The sequence below is a fragment of the Podarcis filfolensis genome (assembly GCF_964270895.1).
Source record: "Podarcis filfolensis genome assembly, chromosome: 1".
NCBI lineage: Eukaryota > Metazoa > Chordata > Lepidosauria > Squamata > Lacertidae > Podarcis > Podarcis filfolensis.
This window is the reverse complement of record NC_139604.1, coordinates 68,734,112-68,752,424: the sequence shown is the minus strand read 5'-3', so window position 1 is coordinate 68,752,424 and position 18,313 is coordinate 68,734,112. Positions and strand designations below refer to the sequence as shown.

General features: G+C 40.3%; 2 protein-coding genes across 12 annotated transcripts in view; both read left to right on the top strand.

The window, feature by feature from the left end:
- The window catches only part of IRAG1 (inositol 1,4,5-triphosphate receptor associated 1), a 121,167-nt gene extending 109,014 nt beyond the window's left edge, over window positions 1-12,153 (top strand). For 7 of the 11 annotated variants that reach the window (XM_083597560.1, XM_083597563.1, XM_083597559.1 and 4 more), the window contains 5 exons: window positions 1,221-1,316; window positions 1,834-1,898; window positions 4,036-4,158; window positions 7,359-7,487; window positions 8,917-12,153. In XM_083597560.1, the coding sequence (XP_083453686.1) occupies window positions 1,221-1,316; window positions 1,834-1,898; window positions 4,036-4,158; window positions 7,359-7,487; window positions 8,917-9,166 (663 nt within the window). In that variant the 3' untranslated portion in view covers window positions 9,167-12,153. The remainder of the gene's footprint in view (window positions 1-1,220; window positions 1,317-1,833; window positions 1,899-4,035; window positions 4,159-7,358; window positions 7,488-8,916) is intronic. The other 4 variants (XM_083597558.1, XM_083597565.1, XM_083597562.1 and 1 more) reach the window with 1 other exon arrangement.
- A 2,570-nt stretch (window positions 12,154-14,723) lies between these two features.
- LYVE1 (lymphatic vessel endothelial hyaluronan receptor 1) overlaps window positions 14,724-18,313 on the top strand; it is a 13,157-nt gene continuing 9,567 nt past the window's right edge. The window contains exons 1-2 of the mRNA XM_083600008.1: window positions 14,724-15,029; window positions 17,862-18,033. Coding sequence (XP_083456134.1) covers window positions 14,945-15,029; window positions 17,862-18,033 — 257 coding nt within the window. The 5' untranslated portion in view covers window positions 14,724-14,944. The remainder of the gene's footprint in view (window positions 15,030-17,861; window positions 18,034-18,313) is intronic.

The following is an 18,313-nucleotide window of genomic DNA, read 5'->3' as shown; positions in this document are numbered from 1 at the left end:
GGGAGCAAGTCCTACTGAATGGAATGTAACTTGCATCTGAGTAAACACGCATAGGCTTGTGCCATGCACCACATGCAAACTTTGGTGTTTAAGGCTTCTTAGGATTTAATGCTGCAGGGTTCCTTTTTGTAACTGGCATACAACTGGTATGTAAATGGGCATATTAGAAAAAACTACAGTAATAATTCTTTATTAGTTATCTGCATTAGAATAGAATTAGGGTGAAATTCAGTTATATCCGCACAGTGGGACTTACGGTTTCTCTCCTTCCCCGCTCCAGCCCCCTGCGTGTCCCAAAATCTGCTCCAGAGGGTAACCCCCAACCCTTCAGAGCAGATCTTTTTGAGCATGTGGGATTTGCAAGGGGAAGGAGGGGAAGGAAAAGCTCAGCTGCATAAGTGGCTGCTCATTCACACTCATTTTTATTTATTTATTTATTTATTTATTTTTAAAAACATTTTACAAATTTTATAATCACAATATTTTATAAGTTCAATACTTTTCCAAAGATACAATATAGACTCCCCCCCCGCCTCTCCCCTGGATTTCAATTTTCTACCCCCCTGATCTCTTGCAACTTATTTTATTTCTCCAAACTCTTTGTTTTCCCTCTTATTCATCCTAATTTCCAATTATATGCTTTCATAAATGTTATATCAAACCTACTACCATTTTAATATATTTACGGTGGTTTTTTAAATAGTTTATAAACTTCTTCCATTCCTGTTCAAACTTTTTCTCATCGTGATCTCTGATCTTCATGGTCATCTTTGCCATTTCGGCATAGTCCATCATCTTAGTTATTCATTCCTCTTTTGTTGGTACCTTCTCTTCTTTCCACTTCCGGGCAAGCAACATTCTTGTGGCTGTTGTTGCATACATGAATAGTCTTTTTAAGTCCCTTGGTATTTCATCCCTTGTTAATTCAAGTAAAAAGGCTTCTGGTGTTTTTTTGTTTGTTTTTTTGACAAAAGTTATCTTAAACATTTTTTTCAATTCATTGTATATCATTTCCCAGAAGTCTTTTACTTTTCTACAGGACCCACACTGTCAGATTTAACCCCTTAGACTCAAACTATGAATAAAGGTCACTCCTGAAAGAACTTTCTTACCCATGGTTTTGTCCTTTTTTTCTCCTTTCCCCTAATCTGCCTGATATGCAGCCTATGAAAATAGAACTTGGAGTCACATGTAATGAAATATATATATATTTATTATAGATGCCTCGAAGACGAGTCAGTGTTGCTGTTGTTTCAAAATTTGAGCTCCCTGGCCAGTCACCTACTGCATCGCCCATACCTTTGATGCCATCCCTGGTAAGGTTTTTCAAATTTCTAACATTCTAGAGAAACCAAAGCTTTAAAGAAAAACCTTTGCACACAGGTGTGACTGTGCCACATTTTATAAATCTGAGGCTATTTGATACAACAGTCATATAAATAAAAAAATAGATTCGCATCAGAAGTAAACTATGTTGATACACAGACAAAGGTGAGAAATATACTGTTAAACAGAGATGGGGAACCTGCAGCCTTCCAGATATTGTTGGACTACAACTCCCATCCATCACTATTAACCATCCTGGCTGTGGCTGATGGAAGTTGGAGTCCAACAAACATCTGAAGGGCTGTAGGCTTCCTGTCCCTTCTATAGAGGAGGTATTTAGAGATGTTCTAAACAATACTAGGCTTCCTGTATGCAGGAAAACACCTAGTTTATGTTTGGGGACCGTTCAATTTTTTTTTGTATGTATGTTGAGTACACCTTCATGTAAGAAATACAGTTGTGTTGTTTGCTACTTGAATGAAATTGAATGGACATCTTTATCCACAGTCTGAGTCATCAAATGGAAGAAGCAACCTGACATCAACTCCCGTCTTATCAGCGCTTATAGAGAAGTGAGTTAACAAATATTTACTATATTGAGAATTGTAGAGCAGATAATTCCTGCTGGCATAAAAAGAGCTTTTTTCCTTAAAGAGTTTAAGTTGATGGAATAAGATCAATATTTTGCCAATGAAGGTAGATACAGTACTTTAAATATCTTGCCTATTTGCATTATTTATTCCTGTTAAAAAAAGTTAACAGACAGTGTCCATGCTATAACCCGGCAGTAACGTCTCTCAAAAAGTCATCTGTACCCATCCCAGAATAATGTGTATTATAAAAGGTTAATCCTATGTTAGTTGTACTCAGAGTAGACTCATTGAAGTTAATTGACATAACTAACTTGAGTCCATTCTGTTCTGAGTAGAACTTAGATAGATACAACCTAAAGTAATATCATGCTGAACGAAGGCTTTTAAACATGAGAATAACAAATGCCCAGCCCAGCCATTGTTTCAGGTTTTATCGAGAGATTTTTCTTAAGAACACAGGATGTGCTTGTGTTTTGGAACTCCATGCACGAACGTACTTCCTAGAAAGTTTACTGTATATTGGCAGCTTTTCTCACAGGGCAGAGCACTTGCCTTCAGGAAATACAGCACATTTGAAGGAAATCTCTTGCTGACATTTCAGAATTATGATTAGTGATTTGTTGAAGGGTCCAAGATGATGCTGTGTTTATGTAAAGTATCTAGCTTTTCCACAGCAATGACAATTTCAGTGGAGTTTTTCCAGGATCATTTTTATTTAGAGGTGAGAGAATCGCTGGAGTTGTATAATATCCCTACAAAATCTCTCTTCCCTCATGTGCTGGCAGCCAAGCAGCAATCAGAAAGCAGCAGTGCCCAAGACAGGACTGCAGTTCTCTGACATCACCAAGGTGAATCCCCCAAGTTGTTCTTGCATAGCTTCTGCTTCCGTAACGGACAGGGAAGCTTAGCATCAAGCTGCAACCCTTTCCTTTGGGACAACGCCTTCTGTTTCCGTCTTTTCAATTTTATTAGAATCTACGTATATTGTCTGGCTGTCCAGACCAGCCAAGCAGGTCTGAAAGAACACCTCATGTTAGTTAAGCTGACCCAAAACAACTTGCTGACTGAAGGTGACAGTGCTGTTACTCTATTTGTCGTAGAACTAACTTAGGCAGAATGTGCACTCAGTTTTGCAATAGGGGCTCCAAAGCGTGTGAATATGGTAAATACCAAAATAGAGAAGATGAAATAGAATTGGTTAGGCAAAAGTTATGAATGGAAAATGGATTTCAGAAGGGAAGCACAGAGCACACAACAGATCTGAAGGTGTGTACACATAATGGCACTTTACCATTTCAAGTAATTGCAAGGGAGTAGGACATAAAATAAAAAGGGATGAGAAAGGAAGAGGAAAATTCAAGGCAATCGCTCTTTCATAATACCTGTAATAGTTCTAGGGGTTGCTCGTGCGTAAGCAGGTGCCTATCTCCCCAGCTGGGTGCAAACACCTGGCTGGGTTGCCAAAGTGAACCTTTTCTGTCCGGACAGCCACTCACCCGTGGCTGACTCAATCGCTGGCAGAATCCGTCAGTGGGCGTTTCTTAAACTTCTTCCAGCAAAGAAGTTCTTTGACGCCTCGTCTCCGCCTACCCTCTCTGCGCGGAAGCCTTCTGCGCAGGGAGGGCGTGGGCAACGGAGGACCCCTACTCTCCCCGCTGGTCCCCGGCAAGGAGTCATGAGACCGCCTCGCCACTTCCCCCAGCTGCCCCCCTTCTCCACTGGCGCTACGCTGATTCTCTTCCCCAGAAGATGGGCTGCTCCTCCCGATCCCTGGACGCTCTCTGGAATCCCTCTGGCTTTCGCTCTCCCCCTCCAGTACTGATGGCAGTTCCCTGACAATACCCTAAAGGGTTATATTGGGAAACTGCAGGAGGCAATTCTGGGAAGGGAGGAGCCAAATGGCAGCTTGACCCACTGAGCTTTGTGGTATGTAATATTCCCACTAAAAGACCAACTAGGGCTGGATCAAGTGTTCAGCCCAGCTGTACTTATAAGACTTTGCACTGTATGGACGTCAAAGACCCTCCCAAAGATCAAGAGACCCATAAGCATTCTGGTGGGGGTACATAATATTAGATGAGATAATAAAGTTATCTGTGTTTAATTTTAAATTTACTAGTGGAAAATCAAATGGGGAGCCTGAGAGTGAACCACCTCCTTCAGCACCGGTACAGAGTGCCTTGGAAGAGATCAGCCCAGAGACAAAAGCCAAAATAGAAGAAGAGGCTTATAACAAAGGGTGAGTATGTGTGCATTCTGAATCCTTAAAGAGGGAGGCTACATTATGGGCAATTTATTTTAATTATTAGCTAGTGCAGTTGTGTATGGGTTCCTCTTGCTTTCATGAATTTTATAGGCTGCTATGCAAATAAATGATTTGCAGAAATGTAGAATCTTTCTAATAATAATGAACAATAATAAATTTTTATTTGTATCCCACCCTCCCCTGCTGGAGCTGGGCTCAGAGCAGCTAACATAATATTAATAACACAATATACATAAAAATAAGCAATTGATTAAAATGCATCCCAAAATTAATTCAAATAAATTAAAATTACACTAAACAAATGGCAGTCCTCAGGTTAAATTGAAAGCAGTTAATACTTGCCAGGACCAACTGTTTCCACTGAAATTATAAGGACCTGTGAGCGAGCTGGAAAACCTCCTTCATGCTTGTCTTTATACTGCAAATATGGGACTTCCAAAACAGAACAAATTAACACACACACACACACACACACACACACACACACTTCAGTGAGATGATAGTCACATTTCATTCCTTTGTTGTCTCATCAGTTTCCATTGCCATAGCAGTTGTGCATCTACATTTAGGCAAAAACAGAAGGGCACCATGTATTCAGAAGGCTAATAACAATTAAGTAGAGAAAAAGAATTAAAACAAAACTGTAACCAAAGAAGCATGATTCACATCACAAATTATGTCTGGTGATTCACTGAAAGTCATTGGGCTCATATATCTGAGTAGCAGAGCCAGTTCCAAAGTAGGGGCTTTGTTGTTGGTGAGACAACTAGAACCCTGAGGTAATGTACGTGTGTGTGTGTGTGTGTGTGTGTGTGTGTGTGTTTAGCATATAAACCAATAAGACATAACTTCTGTTAATTTTAAATATATACAACCTCTATTCATGTTTAGAATTCCATAACAAGTAGGAAGGTCAGAATTCCCCAATTAGAATGTGTCTACAAACACAGTGGTTTATTATGTAACTTGGCTCCTTCCTCTGTACCACTAGGACTGTTAGCCCAGGAAAGAGACTGAATCTGCTAGCAAATACAAAGTACCGTATTTTTCGCTCGATAACACGCACCTGACCATAACACGCACATCGTTTTTAGAGGAGGAAAACAAGGGAAAAAACATTCTGAATGAAACAGTGGATTTATCATTTTTGTGCTTCATGCTGTGGCCACAGACATGTGATCTGATGGTGAATTTGGGGTGACCCAATGCAAAAATCCTGAGAATCCCTGTGGATCCATGCTTTGTAACCACGTTTTTGCACCATTGCAGCCCCAGGCAACAGTGGGTGTGTGATTTTGGGGGGGGGCAGGCTGTAGCCATGGACATGCTATGTGCTCTGATGGTGAATTTGGGGTGACCCAATGCAAAGATCCTGAGGATCCATGTTTTGTAACCACGTTTTTGCACCATTGCAGCCCCAGGCAACAGTGGGTGCGTGATTTGGGGGGGGCAGGCTGTAGCCATGGACATGCTATGTGATCTGATGGTGAATTTGGGGTGACCCAATGCAAAGATCCTGAGGATCCATGTGGATCCATGCTTTTTAACCACATTTTTGCACCATTGCAGCCCCAGGCAACAGTGTGTGTGTGATTTTTGGGGGGCAGGCTGTAGCCATGGACATGCTATGTGATCTGATGGTGAATTTGGGGTGACCCAATGCAAAGATCCTGAGGATCCATGTGGATCCATGCTTTTTAACCACATTTTAAGTGGGGAAGGAAGGAAAAATACAGAATGGACAAGGAGCACGAGAGGGGTGTGCAGAGAAGCAGCTGGCTAAGAATGCAGGAGAGGGGTATAACGGGAGGGAGGAAAGGAAGGCAAAAGTTTTCCCTCACCTACCCACCCAAGCCAGCCAGCTCTCTCTCTCTCTCTCTCTCTCTCTCTCTCTCTCTCTCTCTCTCTCTCTCCCTCCTGCATGTTTTCAGCAGCACCGGAGCACAGAGACGACACTCTGCTTGCCTGGAGGGGAGGGGCTTTCCCTGCTCTTTGTTCCGTTTGAGCAAACACAGCAAGGAAACAGAGGAGGGTGGGCAGTAAGACCCTGAGGCAGAATGCAGGAAAGCAGCCACTTCCTCTTTTCAGGTTTCCCTTCTCCGAGACGCGCGATTTGATTTTTGCCTGATTTTTTTTGCCATTTGGCTCCAGGGACCACACATTTGCTCAATAACACGCACAGACATTTCCCCTTCCTTTTTAGGAGAAAAAATCTGCGTGTTATAGAGGGAAAAATACGGTAGCTTCCCATGGTCCTTGGAAGAAAGCCACACCACTTAAACCAGTTTGAAACTGATTTGGATTCCACATCGCCCAGATTATTTGCAGTTATCACTAGTGCTTAAAGAGTAATGTTATAATCTCTACTACACTACTAGAATCTATCAATCTTGACTGATCTGAAGAGTTTATCATGTGTCTTCCAGCATTGATAATTTGGACTATGGCCTCTACAGGTGTCACCAGTTAACATTGTACGATTTAACTTGCAGTCCCTGGAAGAGCAACTGTGTGGCATTTTAGCAGGGACATGTTCTCAAAATAAACAGGACTTACTCAAATATCATAATTACATTTAGTTAGAATTATGTGTGGGTAGCTTGCATGTGCTCTTCTCTCCTTCTGTTCATCACGATTCATGGATATCCAACTGAGCCCATTCCCCACCTGCATGTTGGAGTATTCCGTTTGCTTTTGTTGGTAGTATTCCCTGTTTGTCAAGGCCAGCCCATTGATCATGAAGCAAATTTCAGACCCAGCTATTGTGTTTGGATGAGGTTGTATACGATTGGCCCTGCCCCTGAAGCTGCATGGCTACCCACCTGATTCAAACTTTGAGAGAAATGCCATACTAGCAAACAAACAAAGCCTTCCTTCACTCTGTTTTCCTCAATGAATTTCTAGGTTTGTTCAAAATACATACCTTATTATTATGGAATACCTGGGTAACTTGGAAAATAACCTTAGATTATCAGATATATTTTTTAAAAATAGGACAGTGACAATGGTGATATCAAGAGCAAGTACAGTAGAAGCATGAGGCAGACTTAATAAGGTCATTGTGATTGTTTAATTTTTTTGTCTGAGCCATGCAGCATGAATGAATTACGCGCTTTAAAAATGAAAAAGAAGAGTACATGCGTCTTTTTTCTTTTCTTTTTTCCTCTTAAAAGATATCAGGAAGGCTTAAAGAAAACCAAAGAACTTGAAGAGCTGAAAGAAGATGATGAAGAGAAAATAGATGAGAGCCCCAAAGAATGTGTAGCAGGTGAAAGCGACGATGAAATCAGCAAGCAGCACAGGTGAGAAAACAGCTGGAGAGGGGGGGCAGGAACCTGTGGCCCTCCAGAAGTTGTTGGACTTGAGTACCCAGTGATTGAGCCCACCCAGCATAGCCAATGATCAGAGATGATGGAAGTTGTAGTCCAACAACAGCTGGAGGTCTCTCTTCTGATTTAGAAAGTGAATATTAATTTGTTTCATTAAATGTGTGCTGCCTTCTGGCATGCTTTGGAGGTTAATTCAGAAGAATGCCATCAGTGTGGTAAAGCTACTCCAACCAGCTTTTTTAGAACAACTCTTCCAAGCAAAAATAATTTTATGGGCAACAAAGGCAAGGTTACTGTTGTTCCTGGAAAGATGAAATTTAAACAGATAAATTCAGGTTTGCATTTTATTGTTCATATGAGCCCAGTGGGAAAAATTTATAAAGGCATTGGGACAAAGCGTGCTTTCATACATGATGATTCAATCACATTTGAGCCTCTAAAATACATTTATGTTACATGAAGGAGAAAGTGAGGAATTGTGTAGGAATATCCTAAGCAATTAAAAGACTTATGAGGCAAATTGGCATAGAATATGCATATGCTATTCTATAACCAAAAATGCACACTGAAGCCAACTTTCAGAGCATGGGGGGAAAAAACTCTGACTCTTGCTGTTCAGGACTTAATTTGCCTTAAGTGGCTGGGTCTTAGTGGTACTGTGCTTTTTGCCTTGCTGCCCTCTAAGCAAGGTTTTGAAAAATGTTTTTTTGCAGGTGGGAGTGGAGGAGATATGGAGGACAGCACAAAAGTCCTAGGGCTTGGGCCTACCCCTTAAAAACACCGCTAATAAATAGTAATAATAAATTTTTATTTGTATCCTGCCCTCCCCGGCCAAAGCCAGGCTCAGAGCGGCTAACAACAAGAAATAATACTCTTTACAAACTGATTTAGAACAAGAGCTGCTAGAATATTTGTGTGTTACCTGTCTGTTTTCAATACTCTTAGCCTATGTTTTAAATGGTATAGCTGTGAAACCGAAGTCAAATTTAATGAATATACTGGCTTCCTTGACAGTCAGCTTCTCATCTAGTTTTTATTGGAACCTTTGATGACAGTTTCATCTCATGATGAAAAATCTAAATGACTGTAGATGCTATAAATATTGCATCTTTCTCCTGATGCCGACTGTAATACTTTTAATATAAATATGTCAATTCTCATCTCAAAAAACAAAAAGAGAAAAGATATGTATTATAAAAGTACTAAAATTGATACAAAAATAATGAACTACTTCATGCTCATGGGAACAGCTGTACCTTTGATCCTGTGGCATATGACCTGATGTGGACAGCCATCTGAACTGCTAAGCCATTCAGTCTTAAATGATATGGTAGCTTTCCAAGTAACGGAACTACCTAACTGTAACTTCTACATACTTGCTTGATTCCTTTTCATTTTACAGCAAACTTGAAGTTGTTATCCACTATGTACAAATACTGTACCCCAAACTGCATAAACACTGGAACGTGCTCTGGATTGTAGCTGCTGTTATCGTCATTTTTGCTGTGGTGCTGGGAATCTCCAGTTTATACAACTACTTTTCCTCCTGTACTGAGTTGTCGACTGGGCCACGAGTGAAAGCTACCTGTTCTGCTGTCCAGCAATACTTCTGGTGGAACTCAGGACTGCAACATGACCAGCGCACGGAATAACAAAAGCATGAACGGGGAGGAGAACAACTTAACGATACAGCAGTAAGCACCTGTTTGAGAACCGAGGTGCACAAAGCAGAGCAGTGCTTTGTCACTTTTGTGGTGGTTAAATGTGATCAGTAACCTACTGCTTAATTTCGTCTGTGCCATCAGACTTGTGAATGCCGTGTGATTTTTATCTAGCCAGATGCACCAGCCAATAAATGCTGTTCTCTCTTTCATGCTAATTGTTATTTGATTGATGTGCCTGAATATCACTACATGAGAATATAAAGATAGTGTTTGACCAAAAACTGGGCATTGACATCTAGGTTATAGGTGGAACACAAATTCCAGTGCTTCTGAGGGATGTCACTTGCGGCCTTCTTCCTATATAAATGTCAGCACTGATTCCTTCTATAAATTTCAGGGGCTTTTCAATTTATTTATTTTTAGCCCTTAGCGTTATAATAGATTAGAGAATTGATTTCACAATCATAAGGAATAAGCAAAAGATTAAATGGAAAAATACTAAAGGCATTGTGTCCTGGCTACAAGCTGGTGCCAATGGTCTCAAAACAGGTTCTCTGCATGAATGGAAGCAGGAACATATGTCACTCCACCACACATACAACATAACTTGCAACACAGTCTTTGTTACTTCACACGTACTTTGTTCATTCTTTTCTTTTTGAATGGGGAGATTTCACCAGAGTCATGTGCATGCGGTACATTATACACATGGTGGGGTTCAGTGGAGGTGCCCAATCAGTCACATACAGTCTCTATTATGCATACAGAAGACATGCTCTAGTAAGTGTGAAACGGCTCTGGGTCTGCAAAATCTGTCACCCACATTGGTGATAACTGGTAACCTGCTGTAAGCACAGCAAACTTAAAAGAACTACATTGCATTCATATAAGAAGGCGTGGTATATTTGCAGAGGAGAACTGACATTTCTGTCAGGGAACATTTCAGCCAATGGAATGTAAACAACACATGTGGTTTTACCATGTGTTATGTGCTGATTCCGATTCTGTGTATATTTCATCATTCATGAAGCTTTCTATTGGAGGAAGCATCTTGCGTGATGTTTGTGCTCATCCTGTGCTAGCCTTTTGCGCAAGCTTATCTAGCTTTCATTTGTGTTTGAAATTGATAACTTCTCTTGTATTGGAATTGGAGGCACAGAAGGAAGTGCTGGAAGCATGGTGAGCTCTGATTCAGATAGGATATTAATAGCTTTTCCTAGCTGGGCCTGAGTTCAAAACTCTGTTGAACACTTAGACATATTGTAGGAACTTATTCTTGCAGGAATCTGTTTTATACGTTGAGAAGGATAAAGACGTAGAGCCCAGTATAAACTTATAACTGATGTCATTTGATGCCTGATGATTTATCTTCAGTTTAATGAGCGTTAGAGTCTCAGGAAATAGAAGTGTGGTATGATTTTAATTTTGACTCAAGCAGCTGTTTGAAACACAACTTTGAATTTTCAGATATGTCTCTAAGTGGCTCCAGAAGAGTAAAATATTGTGATTAAGTACGTTTAATAAGGCTAATGAGAAAGTGTGTCATTTGATCTCAAACTGGAAGAGGGGAAATTAAAGGGGGGCAAATAATCAAATTAAAGGTTTTTTGCTGGCTTTTGGATGAAATGACTTTGATATGGAATAGATACAATGTAGTTTTTCACTGTAGTGAAATATAGTTGAGGCACACCTTCTGCTACAGACAATCAGGAAATTAGGAGTAACAATGGTATTGCAAAAACCCAAATCAGAAAGCTATTTTATGTAAACTGCTTGATTTATTTATTTATTTATTTAAATTAGGTGGTTTATATATTTTATTCAATAAGTAAAAGGGAAAAGTTAACTCCCTAGACAGTGGAACGTTTCTTATGAGGTGATCTACCAACTTTACAAAATTAAATTCTGATATTAGTAGTTCATTTTGTTTAGCTATGGTCAGATCATGGATCTGCTCATAAATTGCATGAGTGAGCTCCATGACCTTTCTGGAGTGAATTCTCTACCATTTCCCTCCCAATCTTAACCACTGCTAAAGTTTACATTACCTCTGAACCAAACCACTGTTTGCTGCTAACCAGAATTTTAAAACAAACTTTCACTTTCTGTTCAATAGCAAACCCTAATTAGTATATTAACCATCATTAAAGTCAATGCTGATGTAAGCCTTAATCATGATTAAAGCCAACGGAAGGAATTCATATATGGAGGCTGGGGTTTGAGCATGCAGATGGGGCAGAGCATGTAGTCCCAAGTCCTTAAGCATGGTTAAGGCAGCAGAAATGTTAAACCTGAACCAACGCTATGGGATAATACCAATGTAAGTTGAGAGGCAACACCTCATTCTGCATTTTCTTCCCTTACAATAGTTCTACTGTGAAACCACTGCATATTTTTTTTAAGTAGAATTACTTAAGATGCATAGCTTTGACACATGGGGCCATCTACCTGCTACAAAAATGATTTACTGTTTCACTAATTATTGGGGAAACAGTTTAATGTATAGAGCACCTGAAATGTCAGTCTTCTTGTTAACAGGATTTTAGACCAAACATAATTAAATTGTTAATAAGTATTGGCCCAATGGGTTACAAATCAGTGCCATATTTTTTGAGACGAAGAAAAGATTATGCATTTTTGGGGGTCTTTCTAAAAAAAAAGTTCTGTTCCTTTAAATTCACAGGACTCATGTGGCTACAAAGAGCAAGTCAGCAATCTTACACCATTCACACCAAAATAGGATTTTGTTTTGGGGTTGTTGTTTTTTTGGAAGTGCAATATTTTATTTATTTGGCTTTAACAAGACACATGTGTATTTTGTGCACAGCACTGATGTTTTAAAGTAGGTGGAACTCGAGAGGCACTATTTTGTGTATCCTGTTTTAAATTTTGTAAAACTTTGCACAGGTGTGCTAGTATTGTACTGTATAGCATCACATACTTGAGATTTGGAAATAAAATATTGTTTCAGAGTCCTCTGTGTTGCTCATGTCATCTGTGACTTCTTTATTCTGTGCATGGGCACTTAGGAATTCCATCAGAGAACACAAGTTGTATGTATGGAATGATTAGCAATCTTTAAGAAAAAATAGGTGCTGAAATTTTCAGTAATACAGGGTGAAGCACTCATCTTCTCAAGTGTGCTTTTTGTACAAACACAAGTTTAAATGGAAATGGAAACACAAAAACGATCAGGAATAAATTTAAAGGCTTCCATTATCCTTTAAAGTCCAATTGACACTGTGTAGTTTTTAAAGCACAGACCTTTTTGAGACACAAGGTTTGCCTCTGGGGACAATATGTTGTCCATCAACCCAATCTTGCAAAATCCCCCAACTTATAAATGTGCTTTTGCTTTTGCCATGTTGTTTTAAGATTTATTTCGCCCCCTTTGCTACATGATCACAGCCATTCTGTGATGACGTAATGAATGTGATTTACTGGAGTTATGTAGTCAATTGCTTTTGGCTACATGATGGCATTACTAAGGGAAAATAAAGTCAATAGCATAGCATTGCTGACCTGGCCACAGTGATCCATGCGACGGTCACCTCCAGGCTTGACTACTGTAATTCGCTCTACACGGGGCTGCCCTTGAAGCTGTCCCAGAAACTCCAGCGGGTGCAGAATGCTGCAGCGAGGCTCCTCACGGGGTCTCTGCCATGGAAGCATATTCACCCAGTGCTTTTCCAGCTGCACTGGCTCCCGGCGGAGGACAGGGTCAGATTTAAGGTGCTGGTTTTGACCTTTAAAGCCCTTCACGGCCTAGGACCCTCATACCTACGGGACCGCCTCTCCCGGTATGCCCCACGGAGAGCCTCAAGGTCCATAAATAGCAACACCCTAGTGGTCCCGGGCCCTAAGGAAGTTAGATTAGCTTCAACCAGAGCCAGGGCCTTTTCAACACTGGTTGAACGCTCTGCCTCATGAGACCAGGGCCCTGCGGGATCTGATTTCTTTCCACAGGGCCTGTAAGACAGAGTTGTTCCACCTGGCCTTTGTCTTGGAGCCAATTTGATTCCCTCCCCCTCTTTCTTTTTTCTTTTCCTTTCTCCTCCTGCGATGAGGCTACATTTTAATATTTTAATGTTTCAATATTTTAATGTTGTATTTTAATTTTGTTTTTAAGCTGTATTCATTCAGCTTGTTTTTATTATTGCTTGTTAGCCGCCCTGAGCCCGGCCTTGGCTGGGGAGGGCGGGGTATAAATAAAAAATATTATTATTATTATTATTATTATTATTATTATTATTATTATCGTTGCCTTAGCTCAAAATGGCTGTGAGGTCAGTGTGGATGTGACTCAACTAGGATGTCAATGTCATCATTTTCCCATTGCTCACCCTTACTCTTTCCTCAGCGCTAGATTCATGGCGGTGTGGGCTGTTTTGCCACACAGGTCATTAAGCCAAGTGGGCACAATATTGAGAAGATCAATAATTGAGAAGATCCATTTGTGGGGAGCAAAATTTTGGCCTTGCACAGGTCACCATGTTATGCCAGATTACCAAGTCCCAACCCTTACTTACCTCTACGGATCTATATAGCTAGACTCGGAGGGTTACTTAGGCTGCCTTGTTCTTAGCAATGCGGGCATATTTCACCCCTCCGATACCTGTCCCAACACAATGGGTGAACACTTTGTTCATCTTTTTTTGGAGGGGAAACAGCACACACTAAAAGGGGTGATCCTTTGGAAGCAAGAGAAAGCCTTCATGAAAAACACCACGACTCAGGCACTTTTGGTTTCTCTCTGTTAATCGTTTTTCCAGACTTCAGTTCTTCACATTTTCTCATCAGTTTGCTTTAAAATAAGGAAGGTGACTTTGAATCACACTCTCTGTGTGCATTTGGCTATTTTGTCATGTTCTGTTCACAGCTTCTTGAGGAGTCACTTGGCCACGCTCAGTGCACGCTCTAATGGCATCTCTTCTACCTTAGATGTGATCGTGACACTGCTGACAAGGAGAAAGACAAGAGATACAGTCAGGCAGGAAAACTTGAGTCTGTCAGAGACTGGATCCTAAGTATAAGCACAAGTTGAATCACTGTGTCTAGTTTCAAATCAAATCAAATTTTGATTCTGTATTGAGATTCCTGCATTGAAGGGGTTGGACTAGATGACGACTCAGGGTCTCTTCCAACTCTACAATTCTATGATTCTATCCTTTCCCAAAAACAGAGTTTGTAAACCATTACCTCAGTCAAATAGTCATTTTTTTCACCTTTCAACCATGCATCTAAATTATAAATTTATATCAAAAGTTCTGATTTCCATGTTTTTACATATAAGGTAATCAACAGTTTTACACACCACACCCGCAGCGTCTGGTTAACAAGTGATTAGGCTGAATGAAGGATGAGTGACTCACAACTGCCTAAACAGGAACTGTCACAGAACGAGCATCCCAGAGCTATAGGGGAAATCTTCCCGTTGTTTATAAGGCAAAGAGTATAACATCGTGTTATCTCTCTTCCTCAGCTGTACGTTTTCTGAGTCAGCACTAGTTTTATTTTCCAGGCTGCCCCTAGCTTTTTTTGGGGGGGTGTCATGCGTTTCCACTTAGTGACCTTGACCTGTAGGATGGCTTTTGAGCTCAGCAACAAGTTTGTTCCTGCCTGTGGTGGAGCACAGTGGCCGTCCAGCAGTTCTCAAGAGAGGACCTCATTCAGAGATCACAAGGTGCGCCAGGCGTCGCATTTTCAACACTGCAGGGTGGGAAGGAAGCAACCTGGCTTGAATCTCGACACCTCCTGTTCCCGAGGATGGCATCTCACGTTGGAGTTACAATCTTCTTTTTCTCAACCTGGATTGCAAGCATCACAACCCAGCACAATTTTCCTTTGGAAGGTACGTTTTTAGTATGTTGCTTGTACTGTTTTTTCTCTGAAGTGTTTTGTAGCACTGTAAGGACAAGGTAATCGAATCCAGCCCACTATTCTCAGCAAGATTATTCACAGCTCTGCAAATTAATCCCGGATTGCAGTAAAATGAAACACAGAGCAGGAGGATACCTAAACAATAAGGGGTGCTTCCAGACTGCCACTGTTTTGGGGTGGGATTCAGACACATAGCAGCAAATTTGGCTGGCACCATTAAAGTTGACTTTATGCTCTCACACAACTTGTTTCTGGCCCCCAAAGTTTGGACTCTTTGCAATAAAGGTGCACTGGAATGGATGGAATAACACTTGCTTGGCCCAACATTGTATAACCTCCCTGCAAACAAATCAAAATGAATTCTCAATAAATAGCCAACGTCACCTAACCTCCCTACAAACTTTATGCAAACAAATCAGGATACTCAATAAACAGGCTGTCTGGAAGCAGCCAAGAACTCTTAAGTGTCTCCAGTTAAAGATGCAACTAGAATGTTAATAAATTATTCAAAAATGAAATTCTGAATCAGGTGTTACAAGTAATGCAGCAGTTACCTTAGCTGCAGAACCAGATATTTTTCTGTGGTTTTTTTTTTAAGTTTTGCTTGGATTTGTTCCTCCCTTCCCTCTTATTATCTTCAAAATGTGTTTATCAACCAAACCACAAAAAAACAAGGTTTTGAATCTACTGAGCAGTTCAAAAGTTTTTGCTGGTTATTAGTTTAATGACTTTTTAAATGATTTAAAGTTGCTCTGCTGAGTGCTAGCCAGCCACCTGTTTTTAGCCAGTAAGTTCACAGCCCAGGTTATAGTTGTCAAAGAGCACAGTCCAGCACTCTATCCATGCTAAAAAAATTTCCAGTCACCACAAGCTTAATATACTTTTCCCTTTTCCTTTACTTGTTCCCATCGTTTCAGATAGAATACCTTCCCTTCCTCCTTTTCCTTCCTTGCAAGTTCAGCCACACCCTTTTCCACTTCAAGTCCTGAGAGAGAACAGCCAAGCCGCTGGACTAATATAGATTTATAATATGATCAAACTCTCCAGTTCTATCTGTCACTGCACAAGAAATCATACAGAGCTCTTTCAATGAAGTTCATTTTCCTGTTTCAAGTAAACTTCCTAATCTTAGGAAACTTAGGTTATGAGTAAAGCACTTAATAAAAAAAGATAGCAAAGTCATGTTGCTATTTGAAGCAGAAACTCCAAAAGACGCCATGGAATTAAATTTGTTTTAAATAATCTTATGCTCTCTAATATGTACTGTCCCTTCCTGCCTAATGGTAGTGTTGGCACTGAAACACCACAAATATTTGCATGCACCGAGAGCACTCAGCTTGGTAAGAAAAATTGGTCCTTGGGGAGTAGAGTATTGTTTGAGGCAAATTGATGACTAAAGAGGAAAGAGGAGTCAAGATTCAGATACACAATGCTTATTTTTAAACCCTGTTCCCTTATTTTAAAAGAAAGGATGTCTCTTATTCCCATGGCTAACTGTTCTGCAGAATACTGCAGATATTCCTTCCCTCCAAATCTGATAGACCCTTATCATCTTGACTGTACCTCATTTGTCAAATGTTCTTTTTGAACAACAAGTGACTTTGAATTCTAGTACAGTGGTACCTTGGGTTACATATGCTTTAGGTTACAGATGCTTCAGGTTACAGACTCCGCTAACCCAGAAATAGTACCTCGGGTTAAGAACTTTGCTTCAGGATGAGAACAGAAACCGTACGCCGGCGGCGCGGCAGCAACAGGAGGCCCCATTAGCTAAAGTGATGCTTCAGGTTAAGAACAGTTTCAGGTTAAGAACGGACCTCCAGAACGAAATAAGTTCTTAACCTGAGGTACCACTGTATTATGAAAGGGAAAAACAGTTTTCAATCCATTTTCTTCATGCTATTCATAATTTAATGCACCTCTATAATGTCCCTGCTTACTCAAATTTTCTCTTGGTTAAAAAGTCCCCCATATGGTAGCCTATACTCATAAACTTCCTCAGGCTTTTCTCAAGACTCCAAGGTCTTGTTCCCAGCAGTGGCAGCCTTTGAGCTCTCAATTTCAGCAGCACCCTGTACGACGACACTAAAATCAAGCACCCACACACCCATCTCTTGCGCTCTACAGCATTGCTGAGGCACCCCTGCACCGTGGCGCCCAAACCAGTCCTGCTCCCCTAAAACTGCCTCTGTTCCTGGTCAATCACTGTCAGTTCAGATCCTGTAAGTGTATATATTAAATTAAGACTTTTTGCCCTGATGTGCATCACTTTACATTTGCTTACATTGAATGACATTTGCCATTTTACTGTTCCTTCACCCTGCTTAAGACGATTTGCAATCCTGTTTTGTTTTAACCACTCTGAACCATTTTGTATCACCAGCAAACTTGGTAACTTCGCTGCTCACCCCTAACTGTAGATCATTTATGAACACATTTAAAAGCACATGTTCCCAAACCAATCCTTGGATATCAAGGTGGTCCCAGGCTGTGTACATTATTCTTTTTATATTCCATTGTACCCTCACAGCAATTCTTTAAGAGAGTGACTAGGCTGAGGGAGAGTTCAAACCCAGCTCTCCCTGATCCTTACTAACCAAAGTTATTTTTAGTTAAAGAATATCGGTTATTGGGAATAGGCATGACCCTGGATTGGAATGCTGGAGCGACTCAGCTAGTTGGTGTAATTATACTTGACTTTATGTAAAGTAGCTCTTATAATTTTTCCACTCTTCAAAGTACATGAAATTAAAGATCAAATTTCTATAAGTAATCATTTGATGTATTTCTTCTCTATTTGCAGATGTTAAGACTCTCCAGTGCAGGATTTCTGGAATAACTCTTGCTTCACATGTTAACAATAAAGGTGTATTTAATTTTGTCACTGCACGACAAATATGCGAGCAGCTGGGGTTACAGTTGGCATATAAATCTCAGGTTGAAGAGGCTCGGAAGCATGGCTTTGAAACCTGCAGGTACAGAAAATCTTTCAACATTTAAAATATTTTATTGTAGGTTGGCAAATAGACATCTCTTTGTAGATACAATATTTTAAAAAATATTATTATAAATGAATCTAAAGCATGAAATAATTAAATATCTACACCTTATTCTGACTTTTCTTACATTAACATTCTGTGATTAAGGCTGCAATCCTAACCTCACTTACCTGGGAGTAAGCCTCATTGAATTCAATAGGACTTACATTGAGTTAGGATTGTGCTGTGACCAGTGGCGTAGCGTGGGGGGTGCAGG